Here is an 18,546-nt window from a genome sequence, read left to right as displayed (position 1 = left end):
ACAGGATAGGTCAAAGAATCTACCTCAAATGATGGGTGTCTCCCTCTGAGAGCATTTGGACTAGAAGCCAATCTGGTCTCCACTGGAGAGGTGGTGATTCGGTCAGGTTTCATGGTCAGATGCAAATCAGTGTCTATCTCAGAGGAAACTGTGGTTCCTGTAGGCAAGTGGGCTGTGCTCCAGCCACTCCATCTGCTGCTACTTTTTGTCACTGAGATCCCAGTGGGGAGGGTAAGCTGACCAGATTCTGGGCCAGTTGTGGCTTTTATGTTGAGTGTGTCTGTAGATGTTTCTCTCTGTGAAGTTCCTTTGCTAAACACAGTTTCTGGAGTGTTGAATCCAGGGATCTCTGCGATGTAAGTAGAAAGGGTGGTAAAGGCTGGCACACCGGTCAATGCTGGGATTTTTACTATCTCCGTTCCAGTACCTGTGTCTGTCCACTGTGTTTGCTGGGATTCAGTGTAGTGTTGAACTGTTTCTACACTGGTCCATGACACTGCTATTGGAGTGGTAGAAAGCGGGGTCCTGGGAAGGACAAAGCTCTCGGGGGCGACTGTGTTGGTGCTGTGCCTTGCAGAAGTGCTGTGTGTGTTTCTGAGCTTCTTCAGTAGGTCAGATGAAAAGACTTGAGTTGAACTTGTCACCTTGCTGTCAGCAGTGATAAAACCTGGAGTGAGGACAGAGGTCGTAGCCAAACTGTTCTCTCTTCTAAGACCAGAGGTCTCAGGTAGAGCCATTGGTGCATTCAAGGTTTCCTTGTTCTCCTTACTAGCTGTGGAGAGATGCGTGTGGGTCTCCTGTGAAACTGAGGTAGTAGGAGATGTGGCTTTTACTCCTGTGACGCTGGTGATACTGACAGTCCTAGGGCCACCTGACCACTCAGAAGCCAAATCCCTGGCTGTGGGGATGGTGGGTGTGTCTGTGGTTTCAGAAGAAGTGCTGAGGGCATGGACACTGCCTGCTGTCCCTTCCCCTGATGGAGAGGAAGTGGCACTCCTGACTCGTTTAGTACTTGTTGCTACAGTGCTTAGTGTCCTGGACAAAGAGACAACTGAATTGGGCTCAGTTCTTTTTGTGCTTTCAGGGGCTCCTGTGGTCATGGAGGAAGTGACTCTCTGGACTGAGAATGTGCTGGACCCTGACACTTTATCACCAAGAGCTGAGGCCGATGACAATAGAGGCACGCTGACGCTTATCTTCATGTCTCCTGCAAAGCTAGGTTCAGGAGAAGAGAAGGGATGTCTATTGTTCAATTGATTCAATTCCAGGCCGGTGTCACCCCAGGAATGTGAAGTCCCTATAGGTGATGACTCAAATAGGGAGGAAGAAAGCGTCCTTAACAATGGATTTGTGTTTCCTAGAGCGTGTGAGTCAGCAGTTGTGGTCTCAGATGAAATCATGGACATTGGGACAATTTTCTTGGAAACCGTCAAATCTCTGTTTGTCTCTGTTGAAGCTGCGGTTACTGCAGGAAGATGTTTTGTGTCCCAGGTGCTCTCCGTTCTATTGTCTTCCATTGCTGAGATATCAGTGTACTTATAAGCGACTTGGCTATTGGTGGGCTCTGCAATGTGTGTGTCTGTAGATGCTTCTCTGGTAAAAGTACCTTCTATGGAACTGATCCTGAGAGAACCGAATCTTGGAACCATGATTTCAGTAGAGGAGTTCCCGGAAGGAGTTCCGTTAGCCCGGGGGCTTGATGTTGGGCTGGGTGTTTGCTCTGAACTTGCAGTTTCTCTAGCGGTTGACGCAGGGAGGACAGAAAATATCATTTTTAGGGATTGGGTGGCTCTTTCCTGAACCAGAGATGCAGGAGTGGCTCTGGTCTTAGCTGAAGAAGTGAAGGGCAGGACACTTTTTTTCGCCACGGTCATGCCTACAGATGTATCCTGTGGCAAACTGGTCCCTGTGGGTCCAGAATCTATCTCCAGTGTGGTTTCAGTGCTACTGTCTCCTGTTGACAAGGATGGGGTCAGAGCAGTTGATCCAGGGAGGCCTGTGGGTTTAAGCATGGATGGGTCAACATTTGCCTCTTGGGGTGCAGGTCTAAGAACAGTCCTCTGAGTGGAGGTGGCTGCCGCAGAGCTCCTGCGCTCCCTGCAATTTCTTATGGGAAATGCAGCTGGAGTCTTTGTGCTTCTGCCGGAAAAACCTGAGTCCAGAAGAGTTGCTATATAGAGAGGAGATTGGGGAAAATCAGATAACTCTTCTAACTGAGAAGGTACAAATTTGGGCGAGGGAAAGGGAAGGATGTCACAACCACAGAACGTTCCCTAAAGTGAAAATCTGACCATCCTGTTCCCTTCTTAAATGGGACCTCACTGCCTATAGGATAAAATTAGTCTATCATGTTTTTTATGATCTCTCTCTATATATGTAATATATTATGTATTATATTATTTATAATGGTGAGTCTCAATCAGGGATGACTTCCCCCCAGGGAATATTTGATGTCTATAGTTTTAGTTGTCACAACTAGTGGTGTTCTACTGCCATCTAGTGGTCAGAGGTCAGGGATGCTGCTAACCACCCACATAGAACAACCCCCATGGCAAAGAATTACCCGGCCCCAAATGTTAATAGTGCTGATGTTGAAAAACCCTGTTCTGTCCTATCCTTACCTCCCACAACATCCTCTCCCTTGCCTTCTGTAAGGCACAGCTACATTCTTGCAGTTCCCCAGCCAAACAAATCATAATTCTTCACTCATCTTTCCATTCTGTCTGCAATTATCACTATACCCTTTTCACAAATTAACATCTATTCAACATTTAACATTCAGTTTAAGTTATCGCATTCATTCTTTTGTCTTTGTTGAATTTTTCACCTCTTCTACAATGAGCATACATTACTTTCAATGTCTTTTTTTTCCTTCTGAAGATGAAATTAATACCAACTCATTTTAGAACACTGGAATTTTCAGGAAAGTCTGAGAAGGAACATAAATATCACTGCTCGTTTCTTCTATAAAGTTAATTTTTAAAATATTCAGCTCAAGCATCTTCTCCACTGAGAAGTTTTCTTTGAAGCAGTGATATTGTGCTTTATAATAAGAAATATATATTGGGTCTTGGTCCCATTTTAGGCTCAGAGCTCCTAAAATCCCTGGAATTTCCAAAGAGAACAATAAAGGCGTCTTTTGTTATGCTAATGAGGTAAGTTCTACAAAGCCCCTAGGATACCTAAGGATGGGGCTGGTGGTCTGGAGAACCAACCACGTGATTAGAGGGTTAGGACTTTGAGTCTCCTGAGGGGAGGTGGGGCTGGAGGTTGAATCGTTTGCCAATGGCCAATGATTTAATCAGTCATAACTACATAATGAGGCCTCTATGTAAAAAACAAAAGGACAGCTTCCAGGGTGGTGAACACATGGAGATACTGGAAGAGTGGCTTGCCTGGTGAGGGCATGGAAGATCTATGCCCCTTCCCCATACCTGGCCCTATGCATGTCTTCTATCTGGCTGTTCCTGAGTTACACCCTTTATAATAAACAGGTGATCTAGTAAGTAAACTAGATCTAGTAAGTAAACTAGGTCCTCTTCTCTTGGTACAGGGTTTGGTCTTCCTGTCACTTGGAGAGATTTGCCCTGTCCTGCGTCAGTGCCAGAACTGAGCTGAATTCTCTGACACCCCCTTGGTGTCCCAGAATTGCTGGGTGCTGTGTGAGAAGCGCCCCCAACACACACACATTGGAAATTAGATCCAGGAACATAAAAGAGAAGCCCCTTTTGAGTGGGATGATCCTCTTGTCTGCTCTCTGAGCACCAGTGTTCATTTCTTTAACCATACTTCTCACCCTGTATCCCAATTATTTGGTAACCAGAAGCTTCTAAATTTAGGACCAAAAAAAATGGCAACTGCAGCTCACCCACACATCACAGTGCCTTGTGTCCATTTGTTGCATGAATAAATCGATGCATAAATGAATTCAACTCATCAATAGCACAACTTCAGTACGAGTATCCTATTAATGAGGTGAAAGTAAAATTTGTTGATTCATTCATAAGTGTTGAGTTTCTACTGCTCACCACTGTGCTGCACTTCTGTGCTAAGGGTAATGTCAGCTTCCTCAAATATCTGCAGATAATCTGTCCTGCCACCTCCAGAGGGTAGGGAATGATAGAGATGATGGAGGAATAAAAAATATTGTTCAGGATCTCTGTGACAGGACCTCCGTTTACTTGCCTTACTTCATTGACTCTCCATAACAACCCATGAGGTTCTTACTATTCAATGAATATAAGTAAATAGTGTTTGACACATCTTAACGCACCCCAGCCCAAGCTCTCCACCATCATGTCATTAAACGTTCTCAGAACACTAAAGGTAGAGGTAATAAGAAAGAGAGATTTTTTTTTCTACATATCCATGGTACAGACATCTCTCTCCAGTACCTGAGTGTCACCAGCTACCCCTAAACTACCTCTTTCCATTGTGTTTTCTGAGCTTTGCATGATGGTCTCTGTAGGAGGCAATGAAAAATACAGAATTGGCCATCTAGAGGCAGAGGGCACTATCATACATCAGCTCATTCTTTCTCTGAACTGAGAATTCTTTCTGAGAAAGTCCTGGTAATAAATAAAAGTTCAAAGCTGGAATTACATGCTGGCTTTCTGCCCTTCAACTGGTAAGAAGTGAAATCTCAAAACAGAGTAAAGATCAGAATGGTGAAAGCTTGCTAGATCTAGAAGGCAGGAACCTTTAGGGCTGAGAGACGGATGTAGTTTTGGAGAATGGAGTACAGAAGAGGTCTCAATGGTTTGTGTCAGAAACTAATGTAAATGCTCCCAGAGGCCCTGACAGAGATGGAAAGCTGGAAGGAGAACACTGAAACCAATACCCCCAAGGAGAGACAGCCCCCAATGCCAAGAAACCCAGCACAGAGGACAGTGGGGGCTGAGCACTCTACCTGCCAAAAGGGTGGGCTGGCAGAAACAAGGACAGGATGTTTAGCAGCGTCCCTGGCCTCTATCTACCAGATGTCAGGAGCCTCTGTTCTCCCAGAAGTGACAACCAAAAATATCTCCAGACATTGCCAAATGTCCCTGGAGAGCAAAACTCACACCTAGTTGAGAACCACTGTTTAGAAGGCATCATCTAATTTAATTTAGAGTTTACCACTATTCAATCACACACTTATTCTCACATTATAGATACAAAGCTGGAGGCTCAAACAGGTTACCTTACTTGTCCAGGAAGCAGCAGAGGTGGAATTTGAACCTGGGCTGACTGGCACCAAATGTCTGTGCTGCTCACTGCTGTGTTATGCTACATATAAAGTCTCTGCTATCCAAATATAGAAGACTCCTGGGAGAGAGAAGGCCCATCACCCAGGAGCAAGGAGTGGAAGGCAGCGTAAAGAAGCCAGATAGGGTTCAGGCCTCAAACTCCCTCTTTTTGCCTGTGCTAGTTCCTACCAGGGAGATGTCTGAGCAGTTGTGTCAAACGACAGAAAACTTGCCTGTGTATGTGACAGAGTTGATGGCTAGGTCCAGACTGAGGCCCATTGACACCAGTTGCATACAGGAAGCTGTGCAGATGTGGAGAGAGAAGGTGGGTGGGAAGCCAGGAGAGTCAGAGGGAAATGGATAAGAGCCAGGCTATCTCTCTCCTGCCCGCTCTCAAGGAAGCCAATATCCATGAGTAAGGCAGAGGAAACAGAGTCCACACAAAGACCTCAGGTCCAATTCACTTCCTGGACACCAATTATCTCCCCTCCCTAAAATCAAGCCAATTGCAACCTCGGCAGGTCAGGAAATAAAATGCACAGTGGGAGAAATCTGAAAGAAATGGACTCAGTGGGTTTTGAATCCCAGCTCTGTCACCTACTTGCTGTGCGACTTGAGGCAAGTCATTAACGTCTCTGAGCCTTGTCTCCTCACGTGTCCAATGGGGATAACAGCATAGGGCTGTCGTGAATATGCGATGAAATGATGCATATGAAGCAGTTGGCACCATGCAAAGCAGGAGTATAAGACTTAATAAATCCCAGTTGTTAATAATCTTTATCATTACCTACCGACAGAGCTGTTGGGTGACGCTGGAAATGATGAATTGTGTGTTGACTGTCTGGTGGCTCCAGATGTCACTTGGTCTGAGGTTTGGGCAAAGACCACTACATTCCATGGCACCCCTGTGGAGGAAGGACCCAGGCTGGTTATCTCAGCAGGAAGCAACATGAAGGAAGATTTTTCTCTTCCAGACTTCTTCCATAGGCATCTCTACATAAAGACTCATTCGTTGACCATTTCATTCATTTACTCATTCCAGACCCTCCATCCCACATTCATCCAATCAGCCAATATTTCTTGAGCACCTCTCATGGGCCAGCCACTATTCTAAGTCGTAGAGACAGAGTGGTGAAAAAGACAGATCCTTGCTCCCTCAGGGTTAATCAAGATTGATTAATTATTGACCTTACAACCCAACCTTCTCTCCCCAGCTTCAGGAACAGCACCTTTCTGGTTGCGTGGCTGCTCTGGACATCTGTCCCCCAAGGTCAGACTTCCTCGCCCCCACCTCCCTGGCTATTTGCCAAAAGGCCGTCTAAGAGACTGGACGTCAGCCCTGTGCCCCAGGCCCAGGAGTATTTTTCCTGCTTCAGAATTCCACACACTCCTTAACTGACTTTCCCATTCCTGGAGCTCGGCAATTGCCATTCAGATTTGGGCTTTGGTTCCTAAGAGTTGGTAGAGGAGTGCCAACACCTCTTTAACAAGGGCTAAAAACAGTGACTTAAGACTCAAACGTGTTCAGGGCTCAAACCCCATTTTCCCACTTGTTATTTTGTGACCTCAGGAAGTCACCTGATCTTCAGTTTCAGGTTTCTCATGTGGAGATAATAAAAGCACCTGAATATAAATATAAACGTACTATATATAATATAACAAAAGTAGAGATAACAAAAGCATCTCATAGTATTTTTAGGGGAATTAAAGAAACAATGCACTTTAAACTCTTCACCCTTAATAAATGATAGATGATCATCACTATTTTTATTATGAATACAATTCTTCTGTCTCTACTTCTTTGGGGGAGGGGGTGCTCCTCCTGCCTTGAAAGCCACCCAGCCCCCCTCACATGGCCTAATTGGTGGGCCAGCAGCAGTGTGAAGGGTGTGTAGTGACAGGATGAGCCGTACTTCTCAGAGATAGAGCTGTGGAGAGAGTAGGGACTCAAAAAATAAGCTGGACATTGTCCCAGAGATGTTTCCAAGACAGAGAAGCTGAACCCATGATGAGATCAGGGGCAGAGCCCTGGTTAAGGAGGAAGTGCCTGTGGCTACCTCATGATGCAACCCCATGGGCTCTTCCAGAGGGCCATGTGGGGATGGAGAGGGTTGCAGAGATAGAGGTGGCAATGCTGGCTGCTTCTATAGGAGTTCAGGGTAGCTGAGGGCTGGGTTTGTCCTAGGGCTCTCAGAAGAGTCTTCAGCTGTCAAAGAAGATGTCCACTTGCTTTCATGCCAGTGCTGGCAGCTTGAGAAGTTTGGGTTTTTGCTTTGGACAGTGCAGATACACTGGCATCCCTGGAGGCTCTCGGGGCATCTGTTGTGCCTTTGGGGAAGGAGGTGTTAGACCAGTAGTTCTGACCAAGTGAGACTTGGCCTCTCTCATTCGTGCACCAAATACTTCCTGCACACCTACTGTGTTCCGGGTAATAGGCCAGGCTGCAGAAGAAGTGACAGGAGTAAAGTAAGAGCAGGAGGGGGATGTGGGCTTTTGCAGTGTTAGCACTCGAAGTGTCACATCCCAGGAACTCCCTCGGTCTCAAGGAAACCAGGACCATTGGTTGGTGACCATCCTGAGATAAGTCCTTTTGACCTGACATCGGCCCCACACAGCTCAGATCCTATGATGAGTTAAGGCCCCTGGGGACATCTCTGGGCTCAGAGCAGGAAGCAGGAAGATGAGGAAGCAGGCTAGTACCTGCACTTGGAAGCCAGACCTGGTCAGTGGCAGAGACATGCAAAGTGTCACGTTTGGGGCCAGACAACCTGGGTGTGAAGCCTAGCTCTGCCCTGGCCAGATGAGGAGGGACCTTCCTCTTTAACTTCTGTCCCCTCAACTGTGAAATGGGAACAGTCATCTGGACCACTAAGCCTACCATCGAGAATGGGTAAGTCACTATGTGAGCCAAGGTGTTGGGCCCTAGGTCCCCCAGAAGGCACCCACCTGGAGGCGGTCCTGGGAGCGTGGAGTGACCAGAAGGACAAGTTGGGTGTAAAAAAGCCCAGGCTGTCCCACCCACCTGGACCCATCACCTCCTTTTGAAGGTCACCCAGTCACTGGGAAGAAAGGTGACTCTGTTTCTTGAGGTTCAGGGGAAGTATAAACAAATCTCTTTTCTAGGAGATGAGTCGTAAGCGGTGGAAGACAAACTGAAATTCTGGCCAGAGCAGGTTAGGCTCGGGGGCCCGTCTCCTAGCTCCAAACACCCTTGATGCACACATGGGCTTCCAGCCACTCCCCCTCCCCTGATAATCTCCCTCTCTGGACCTTGAACATCTCTAGCCAGGCCTTGGCTGGGGTAAAGACTGCTGTGGAGGGACCCAGCAAGGCCCTTAGCAGAGCAAGGTGTGACTTTTATATGCATTATGACGTCATACCCCTGGGGGAAACCTGCTGGGAGGGGTGGTAGCAGAGAACCTCTCATCTCCCCTGGGGGAGTTACTGATGTTGAGGAATCTTCATCAACACTCAGTCTCTTTCCAGAAAGAGAGGGCGAAGGTTGGGACTTAGGAATTATCCAGAAGCTGGGATTCAGATCCTTGCTACGTGACTTTAAACAGAACGCTTAACCTCTTTGAGGCTCTGTCCTCTTCCATAAACAAACAATCAATCAAAAACCCATCAATGGTACCTCATTCTTACCCACTGCAGGCTCAGTCGAGATAATACAGGTAAAGCTCTGGCATATGGTAGGTGTGCAATGCAAACTAATGGTCTTTTGGGATCTAAGAGTATCTCAGCCCCAGTGGCAAGGAGAGAAAAAAGACAGGATGCAGGCGTGAAAGAGGACAGACAGGGTCCAGGGTAGAGTGAGAAGTGAGTGAGAAATGGATTCCCTCCAGCTCCAGAAATTTTTTAATTACTCTTTGGAGAGATGGAAACTCAGATACCTTCAGTGTCTGGCCCAAAGACATACAGCCTGTCAGTGCTTGATTTAGATTTCTTTTATCTCTGCCCAGGGATTAAAGTATTTTCCAGTGTTTAAGTCAAACATCTTGGAATGTGTCTAGATTGATTCCAGGGGATTCCCTGCCCTGAGAGACTATCCAACGTGCTGCAGAAACGGGGTGGTAAGGAGGGTGCCAACCCAGTCCAGGCCACCAGTACTCTCTGGGGTAAGGGCAGGACTCTGACCAGTTCCAACAGCCCCCAGCATCAGACCCTGAGTGAGCCTTGGGGACAAAAGCAGTTAAACAACCTCTGTAGTAGCTTGCTTTGGGGACAATTCAACAGGACACGCCCCATCAGAGGTGGTGGGATTGGGCCATTCATGTCATTGTATGGAAACCTCACAATGGGTCCAACCGCAAAGCTCTTCCCAGGGCCAAAGCCTGGCCCCAGCTACGAGGGGGCTGGGGACTAGGGGGCTGGGGAACCCTCCCCACATGCTCCAGAGCTGCAGCCCTGCGTGAGTTGGGGAAGGACAAGGTGACAGCCTGCTCACCCCAGGCGGCCCCCAGGCTGCTAGTGTCCAAGGTGTCGCACCCTCTTAGGATACAGAAGCCCCTCTCCCCTACCCTTCAGACCCTGATGGCCTCCATTTCCCAGCTAAGCACAGAGGACAGTCCTTTCTCCTGAGAAGAGAAACAGAACAGATATTCAAGCACCTGGCACATTACAGATGTCCCTTCTACAGGCCTCCAGTTATCTTAGACACCCTGACTTCCTGCCCAAGGAGGCAGCTGGAGTAAAACAGTGTGGGGATCTGGGCAGCCAAAATGACCAACAGGCCTTCAAGGTCCCGCTTGGGGGGAAGACCAGAGGTCCCTAACCCTCACAGGCTGCCTTCCTGCTTGTACCTCTCCTTTCAGCTTACCCCGTCATGCAGCCCCAACGCACTCACATCACGCCGATCTACTGAAACACACCTACCTGGCAGCTTCCTGCGTCCTGTCCTTTGCCCATTCAGTGTGCCTATCAGGAGTGCCTTTCCCTTAACTAATGAGGGTGCCTATAGAAATCCTGCCAACCTAACACCACCCAGCCATTTAGGAAAACTCCCCCTTCTCAGTCGCCCCAAAAGGGCAAAGCTCCTTCTCAGCCTTGTACCCCAAGTGGTTGGGCACCTGCCTGCCTCACCCACCAGCCCGCAGCTTGTGGAAGTCTAAGACTGTCACTTGCTCATTTCCCAACTGACAGCTGGGCACAGGTGGGAGCAGCGAGCAGAGATGTCAACTAAGAAAAAACACCTTGGGAATGAGTGTGTGTGCGCCAGGGGATGAAGGAATGCCAAGGCGTCTCCACATTGATCTCAGCAGATATTTAATTCATAAAGCAGTTTTGTGAACTTGCTCAAGTCAGTCCAGAAAATGCAGCCTCACCTGGTTGGCTATGATATAAGCCTGTGCCAAAAATCAAAAGCCCTCTGGGGTGCCCCTGTAGGGGTTTGGGAAGCCCAAGTTACCTGTCACCTGTGCCGCTCTCCTCCAGGAATCTATCAGGCTCCTCTACCGGCCCCAGCCCAGCCCTGCTTACCTGGCTCACAGGTGAGGAGGAGACTCACAGCCAAAGCCATCAGGTGCCCGAGCCAAGGGGGCCGGGGGTGTGCAGGGCCTTCCCAGCCCATACCTTGCCTGCTCACCTGGCTTTGCTCCGCACCTCTGAACGCGTCCCTGAGACTGAACCCTGCTCAGCCCAGCCCCGGCTCCTGGGAGGGCAGCGAGGACCGGGTAGTGAGGACACGCCTTGCCAAGCCTCCCGGGAGGGGCAGGGATGCCTTTAGGGGAGCAGTGGTGCCACTACTACTGTCAAAAGTCAGCCTGAATTATTCAGAGCCTGTGGAGCCCAACACCTGCGGATCAGCACCCTCTGTAAACGGGCCACAGGAAGAGTCCCACCCACAAGACAAAGCCTGGCTCCCAAGTCTATGGCCTACCCGAGAGATTCCCGTGGGTCTGCCTGGGATTGAGGAAGGACAGGGACCTAGGCATCAACCTGTCTCATTCTTTGAACCCCCTGGGTTTCACCTCCGACAGCTTCCCAGGCACCACCAGACTGGAGCTGGGCGGACCCTCCCTGGGGGAGGCATGACTGGCTCTGAGGGTTTTGGAATGTGTGGGAGTGAAGAAGAGACTGCATTCCCACGTGTGAACTCCCCGGCTGCCAAGGGAGCTGAGGGCCAGGTCTGCAGGTACCTTTCAGGAGCCCTCCAGAGCCACCCTTTATGCCCCCACAGCCACTCCAGGAGCTGCGGTCTCTCACTCCCCAGCCAAGCCCTTCAGCTGCCCCTTGCCAGGGGTGGAGAGGGGCATGAGGTGTTGGGTTGGGGTGCCAGGAGGGGACTTAGGGTTCTGCCTCTTCCTCTACAACTATGCAGCCCCCTGGACCTGGGCTGTTATGACAGCCGCCCCCAAAACAGCCTCTCCCTTGCCACCTGCCCAGCAGAGATCCTCCTTAGGTATCATGCACCTCAGTGGCCCCCACTCTCCTCCCTCGTCCAGGCACGCAGGAGACCCCCATCCTTCCCTCCCTCCTGCCCCATCCTTAAAGCCTCTAGCGGCCCAAAAGTTAAGAGGGAAGGTGCTCCAGGTGCCCAGTGCACAGGTGGCAAGCAGTGGACCTCGCACTGGGCCTCACATCTCCCCTGGATTTTGTACCCAGAGCCAAACTCCAAGGACACACTTATCAGAAACCCTCAGGTGCTTCCATGTCCTATGAAACCTGTTCTCTCCTCTCTGCTTGCCCTGCTCTGATTCATTCACTCTCAGGACAGACGGACCCTGAGCCCCGACTCTGCTCTGGGCATGCATCCAACAAAGAAGTACAAATGAATAAGTACAAGGGATCAAGCTGGGGTGGCAGGAGCACAGAGGTTGGTGGGAGACGCCAGACCCACACTGGAAAGGGGACAGGAATCAGGGAACTCTTCCTGGAGGAGGTGCCATGCGCATCAAGACTTGAAGGATAAGCTAGAGTCAGCTAGGCCGGGGAGGTGGGGAGAGGAGAACTGAGGGTTCTGGGGAAAAGACAGAGTGGTAGCAAAGGCTGAAGACTGCAGGGAGGCGAAAGATGAACCTGGCCTTTGTCCAAACTCCCACCCCAGTTCTCTACCAAGGCATGACTTCCCTCCCTTAAGAAAACAATCACAGAGATACAGAGGCCAAGCTGGTGCGTCTTGTGGAAAGCAGGGTTCCCACTTCACAGAGGGGAAAATCAGGACCTGCGAAAGTGGTGACAGAGCTCGAATCAGACCCCAGACCCCTGGACTCCCCAAATCCTTCCCATTTAAGCAATTCAAACCCTTTTTTCTCTAAAATACAACAACAAGTACCATAAGTCTGCGAGGCCTTGGGGCCCAGGAGCAGCCCTGCTCTTATGAAGGGCACAAAGGGGTGAGTGGGTTTAGGTTCATGATGGGTAATCACAGCTACTGTTTACTGAACATCTACTATGTGCTGGGCATGGCTTCCAGTCATCGCCATGATGCTGAAGCTAGGTCTTACCCTCACAGCAACTGGCTGCTCCGCATTGCGCATTGCCCATTGCCACGGCTTAGAGATTTGCTCAAAGTCACTCAACTAGCACACAGCACAGCTAGGATATGAACTCAGTTTGGATCTAGAACAGTGCTCTCGCCAGGGTGGTTCTCCCCTCCCTAGAGGTGATTTGGCAATGTCTGGAGTAATTTTTGGTTGTCATAAGGGGAAGGAGGTTGCTATTTGCACTGAGTCGGTAGAGGATAGTGAATATCCTACAGTACACAGGACAGCCCCCCACCCCCAGCAGTGAATTATCTGGCCCCAAATATCAATAGTTTACTGATAAGAAATCTTAGTCTAAAGCTGCGCTATTGTCCAGTGGAAATTTCTGTGATAATAATGTAGGGAGGAGACAAGAGAACTAAAGTATTAAATCAAGCTATATTCAGAGACTGCAATGTGCTTGCTGATCAGCCCTGCAGCCAGGTCAAGAGGGCACCTGCAGAACAAAGGAAGATTTCTGCTGGGACTGCTGACAGCCCATTCCCCAAATCATGAAGAGAAAGAGGAAAATCAGAGGTGTTAAGTGGTGCCCTCCACAGAATAAAATCATTCATTCTCTATGGCTAAAACCATGGGGAACCTGTGGATTAAAGGCTAGAAACTGCCAGCAGGCCTTTCACCTACTTACTCCTGTCCTTCCTCACTGTATGTCCATATCAAAGGAAAATGGGTAAACGAAGTCTTTAAACTGTAACTCACAGGAACTGAAGAATGATATGTAAATATACCGAATTCCCCAAACATTAAGGGTCCCTTTCAGTGCCTTTAATCTGTCCTTCTCAGTGTCTTTGTCTCTCGCTGTCCTTGTCTCTCTACTGTCTCTGTCCCTCTGAGTCTCTCTCAGGCTCTCTCACTCTCTGGCTCTGAGAGGAGCCCACGCTCTGTCTTTGGAATGTCACCCCGTCTCTAATAAACTCTCCTTTTGACTCTAGCTTTGGCGTGTGTTTGGATGCTTTCTTACTCTCCGCCAAGAACCCTCTTCTCTCTCAGTGCAGGGCTTGAGTCTCTCCCAACTCAGGGGAGTTTGCCCCGTCCTGCATCAGTAATGTTCATGTTCTATACCTGCACCATCCAGTGATCCCCATGTGGCTACTGAGCACTTGAAATGTGACAGGTGTGACTGAGAAACTGAATTTTTAATTTTGTCTAATCTTAGTTTAAAAACCAATATAAGGTAGAGGGTGAAGTGGGTAAAGGAGATCAAATATATGGTAGCTGAAGGAAACTGGACTTTGGATGGTAAACACACAATAGAATATACAGATGTCAAATGATAATGTACACTTGAAAATTATATCATTGTATTAACCAATGTTATCTCAATAAAGTTAATTTAAAAAAAAACAAAACAATATATCACCCCATGTTTATTGCAGCATTATTTACAATAGCCAAGAAATGGAAACAACCTGAGGTTATATCGATGGATGAATAAAGAAATTAATGACATATTATTCAGCCATAAAAAATAAGGAAATTTTTCCAAATGCAACAACATGAACAGACCTTGAGGGCATTATGGTAAGTGAAATAAGTCACATGGAGAAAGACAAATACTGTATGATCTCACTTAGATGTGGAATCTAAAACAAAACAAAATTTTTTGAAAACCTAAGCTCATAGATACAGAGAACAGACTGGTAATTGGTAGAGGCAGGGGTGGAGGTGGGAGAAATGGGCGAAAGGGTCAAAAGATACAAACTTCCAGTTAAAAGTCAATGAGTCAAGAGGATGCAATGTACAGCGTGATGGAAAAAACTGATGCTCAGTTCAGTTATCAGAAGCCTTATGAGTAAGCTTGGAACAGCGTGGGCATGTGAATGTACTTTTTGACTGGAATTTTATGAAATCTAAATACAGATCAAGTAGTTCAGATTAAAAATCTAGCTGTGCTATAGAGTTTAAAATGCATATTGGATTTAGAATGTATGAGAAAAAGAATGTAAACCATCTCCTTAGTAATTTTTGTACTGGTTACTTATTGAAATGATAAATATTTGGATATATTAGATTTTTAAAAATCATAGGATTACAATTAACTGCACCCATATCTTTTCACTCTTTTAATGTGGCTACTGGAAAATCTACAATTACATATGTAACTGGTTCTCATTCTATTGGACAATGCTGGTCTGAGATCTGAGTGTTCTCGCCATAAATAATCTAATTATTTAAGATTATGTTATTATAATTTAATTATTTAATTTTAATCATCTTAACTCTAAATACTTAGCCTCTGTTCTGTCTACTCCAGCTTGGCAATGACAAGGATGGGGTGAGATCCATACTCTTCTCTTGGCCCTTGATGGTGTTTAGCTACATCAGCAGGGTCATTGAGGAACTGGAGAAGACTAGGGCAAGCCTCTGGGTGCTAGTGCTTAAGAAGAATGGCCATATTGAAGAAGGAGCAAAAAAACCTCTGGCTCTTGCTGTGCCCAGATTGACGGGGGCCTCAGCCAGCCCTCCCTATCAGATGGCATTGATTGGGAACAAAAGGGAAAGGGGAAGGGCTGGCTGAGCAAGACAGAGGGCTAAGGACACTGCCTGGGCATAGTCAAAAAATGGAGGAAAAACCCACTGAATCAGCAGAATTGGGTTTCAGGGACAAAGGAGAGCACTCATGCAAACTTCCTGTAACTGCAGGACAAATGAGTCTAGGGCGCGTGCTGCCTGACACGTGCTGCCTGCACACTCCGCCAATAGACTGACACAAGAGTTGGGCTACATAGAATAAGCACTTATTAGAGATTTGCGAGTTCCAGAAACACAGGCAAGCTCTCACTCAAAGGCCTGGCTCCCCCAGTATCTCCGGAGTACCGATTATATATGGAGAAATCAGCCATCATGAAAACTAAGGGAGCTGGGGGTGTGGGTGCCTCTGATTGGATGATAAAGGAAAATGAGGTAACTGATTATTGTTTCCATTTCTGGAATAAGCTACGGCTTTGCCGTGACTTGGTGGGGTTGCTATTCAGCCTGGAACCACCTGGGGCTGTTAAAGTCCAACGGAAACCTATTGTCCTCATGACTATAGACCTGAGGCTCAGTCAATCTTATGTCCTGAGGCTTAAGGATTAAAGGAGCAGATGAGTCACAAAGCCATTGATCTGGGCAAAACCAGCTTGAATCAGGGGAAAAAAACATATTAAAGAAATGAAGATTGTGTGCAGTTACAAACTATAGGGTAAGAATCAATGAGTCCCGGGACGCTGTGAGACCTCTAATATGAGGATCCTCTTTCAATCCTACAAAAGGCAGAGGAAACTCAAGAGAAGCTGTCAGTGATCCTTGAGAAGGGAGCTTCCATGCAGGAGAATGGACAAGGCCAGATTGTCAGGATCAGACCAAAGTCCAGAGGGAATGAGATGGGCACTGGAGGTAGCCTGGGTTCAAATCCCCACCATCCCACAGCAGCCGCAACAACACCAATAATAATAACGTTCACTGATCCCCTGCTGTATGCCAGGTGCCAGGGCAAAGGGTGCTGCTGACATTAACAGCTGGAGCGCGAGGCATTTATTTACTGTCTTCTCTGAGCTCCGCCTTTCACAGACATAATGGCCCATTTAGTTTTTGTGGTACCTCCATGAGGTGGTGCATTCATCAATCCATTTCAGAGAGGAATAAACTGAGACACAAAGAATTTATGTCATTCACACAAGACTATGCAGCAAAGTATTGTATGTGTTTCCATTTGTAATATGTTGAAGAACCGGCAAGACTAATGGATGGAGACGGAAGTCAGAATGATGTTCTGGAAATGGGGACATTGTCTGGAAAGGGGCATGAGGGAAACTGTTAGAGCAGCAGTTCTCAGCGTGGGGGTGGGACAACCATGCCCCCCAGGGGACATTTGGCAATGTCTGGAGACATTTTTGGCCGTCAAAACTAATAAGTACTCTCAAAGACATACAAATTGCAATTGCCAACGAGCATATGAAAAGATGCTCAACATTACTAATATTCAAGGAAATACAAATCAAAACCACAATGAGGTATCATCTCACACCTGTTAGAACAACTATTATCAAAAAGACTAGAGATAGCAAGGGTTGAAGAGGAGGTAGGGAAAAGGGAACATGGCTTTTTTGACTTATTCTGACGTCGGGAATGGAAATTGGCGCAGCCACCATGGAAAACAGTATCAAAATTCCTCAAAAGATTTAAAATACAACTATCATATGGTTCAGTAATCCCGCTTCTGAGTATTTATTTAAAAAAAAAACAAAATCACTATCTCAAAGAGATATCTGCACCTCCATATTCATTGCAGCATTATTTACAATAGCAAAGATGGGGAAACAACCTAAATGCCCATCAACAGAGGCATGGATAAAGTATGAGGTGTGCGTGTATATATATGTGTATGTATATACAATAAAACATGTAATGAAATAATGAAATATATAATGATATATACAATGAAATGTTATTCAGCCATAAAAAAGGAAGGAATTCCTGCCATCTGTGATGACCAGGATGGCCCTGAAGGAATTGCGTTAAGCAAAATAAGTCAAAGAAAATCAAATACTATACGATCTCACTTATTATATATGGAATCTAAAAAAGAAAAAGAAAAAACATACTCAGTAATGCAAAGAACAGATTGGTGTTTGCCAGAAGTGGTTAGTGGGGGTGAGGAAAATGAGTAAATGTGGTCAAAAGTTTAAAATTTCCAGAAAAAAAACAAAAACCTGAGAGGTGTGGGAGTGATTGGCAACTAGTGGCTGGTGGCCAGCGTCTATGATCAGCACCCTACACTGCACAGACGGCCCCTCACAACAAAGAATTGTGCCAAACCAACATCGATCCTGCAGAGGCTGAGAAACCCTGCCCAAGAGGAAAAGAATGTTTTACGCTCTGAGCTGCGGGAAGGTTACACGTATGCAAAAACTCACTACACTTACAATGAGGACATTTTGTCCACTTTACTGGGTGAACGCTACACCTCGACAAAAGTTTTTAAGAATTAAAATTTTTTAAATGCAATTGGCAGAGGGTGGTGTTGAACCGTGGCCTGTCCGAATGATATTTTTTTACCTGAACAACACCCTGCTCACGGGGCTCCCTGCATGGGTTTTCGCTCTGATCACCCGTTCAAACCCTCCAGTGCTGCACTTGGAATAAAATCTAAATTCCTCACCATGACCTTCACAGCCCTTGAGTCTGGCTCCAGCCACCTCTTGGTCTTCTCTCCCTCTGCCTTCCCCTTTCTCTGCACTGGTCCCTTGCGAGAAGCTCACATGAAGACTTCACCAACCTCAGGGCCTTTGCACATGTTCTTCCCTCTGCCTGGAATTCTACACAACTGGCCCCTTCCCAGTCCTCAAACTTGCAATCAAATGTCACCTTCTCAAGAGGTCTGCCCTCACCACCACCCCCAAATTGTCCTGCCACCTCCACGGCTTGCCACCTCGTTATCCACTTTATTTCTTTCCTAGCACATGCCAATTTTCTATATTTCTAATTATTTTAGGATCCATATGTTCACTTGTCTATTGTCTCCATCTCCCCTGGTGGGCAGGGGCTGGGCAAAATCCCCAATGAATGGCGCACAATAAGCCCTCACATATTTGTTAAACAAAAATAAATAAATTCCTAGGATTTCCTCAGTGAGGTTAAGAAGGAAAATCTATTTTACTTAATTTAGCCATATAAGGGTACAGCAGCTTTAAGAATCAGCTTTCCAGCTTTCTCTGAAACACTCTCCTGAACCTCCTTTCCATCCTTGGATACCTCTATATAATTCTTAATTCTCTGCCACACTCACTACCTTAGTTCAGGTCCTCATCTTCTCTGACTTTCCAAACAGCCTCTTTACTCATCATCTGCCT

At 47.0% G+C, this 18,546-nt stretch overlaps 1 protein-coding gene across 1 annotated transcript in view; it reads right to left on the bottom strand.

Annotated features, from left to right (window-relative positions):
- Window positions 1-18,531, bottom strand: part of LOC105301928 (mucin-16) — a 142,897-nt gene extending 124,366 nt beyond the window's left edge. Inside the window, exons 1-3 of the mRNA XM_023520274.1 lie at window positions 18,486-18,531; window positions 6,020-6,133; window positions 24-2,170 (exon numbers count right to left, since the gene is read on the bottom strand). Of these exons, the coding sequence (XP_023376042.1) occupies window positions 24-2,012 (1,989 nt within the window). The 5' untranslated portion in view covers window positions 2,013-2,170; window positions 6,020-6,133; window positions 18,486-18,531. The remainder of the gene's footprint in view (window positions 1-23; window positions 2,171-6,019; window positions 6,134-18,485) is intronic.
- Window positions 18,532-18,546: the final 15 nt, after the last annotated feature.

The sequence above is a fragment of the Pteropus vampyrus genome, unplaced genomic scaffold (genome assembly GCF_000151845.1).
Source record: "Pteropus vampyrus isolate Shadow unplaced genomic scaffold, Pvam_2.0 Scaffold255, whole genome shotgun sequence".
In the NCBI taxonomy this organism is placed as follows: Eukaryota; Metazoa; Chordata; class Mammalia; order Chiroptera; family Pteropodidae; genus Pteropus; species Pteropus vampyrus.
The sequence above is the reverse complement of the archived record's forward strand: the minus strand, read 5'-3'. Positions and strand labels throughout refer to the sequence as shown.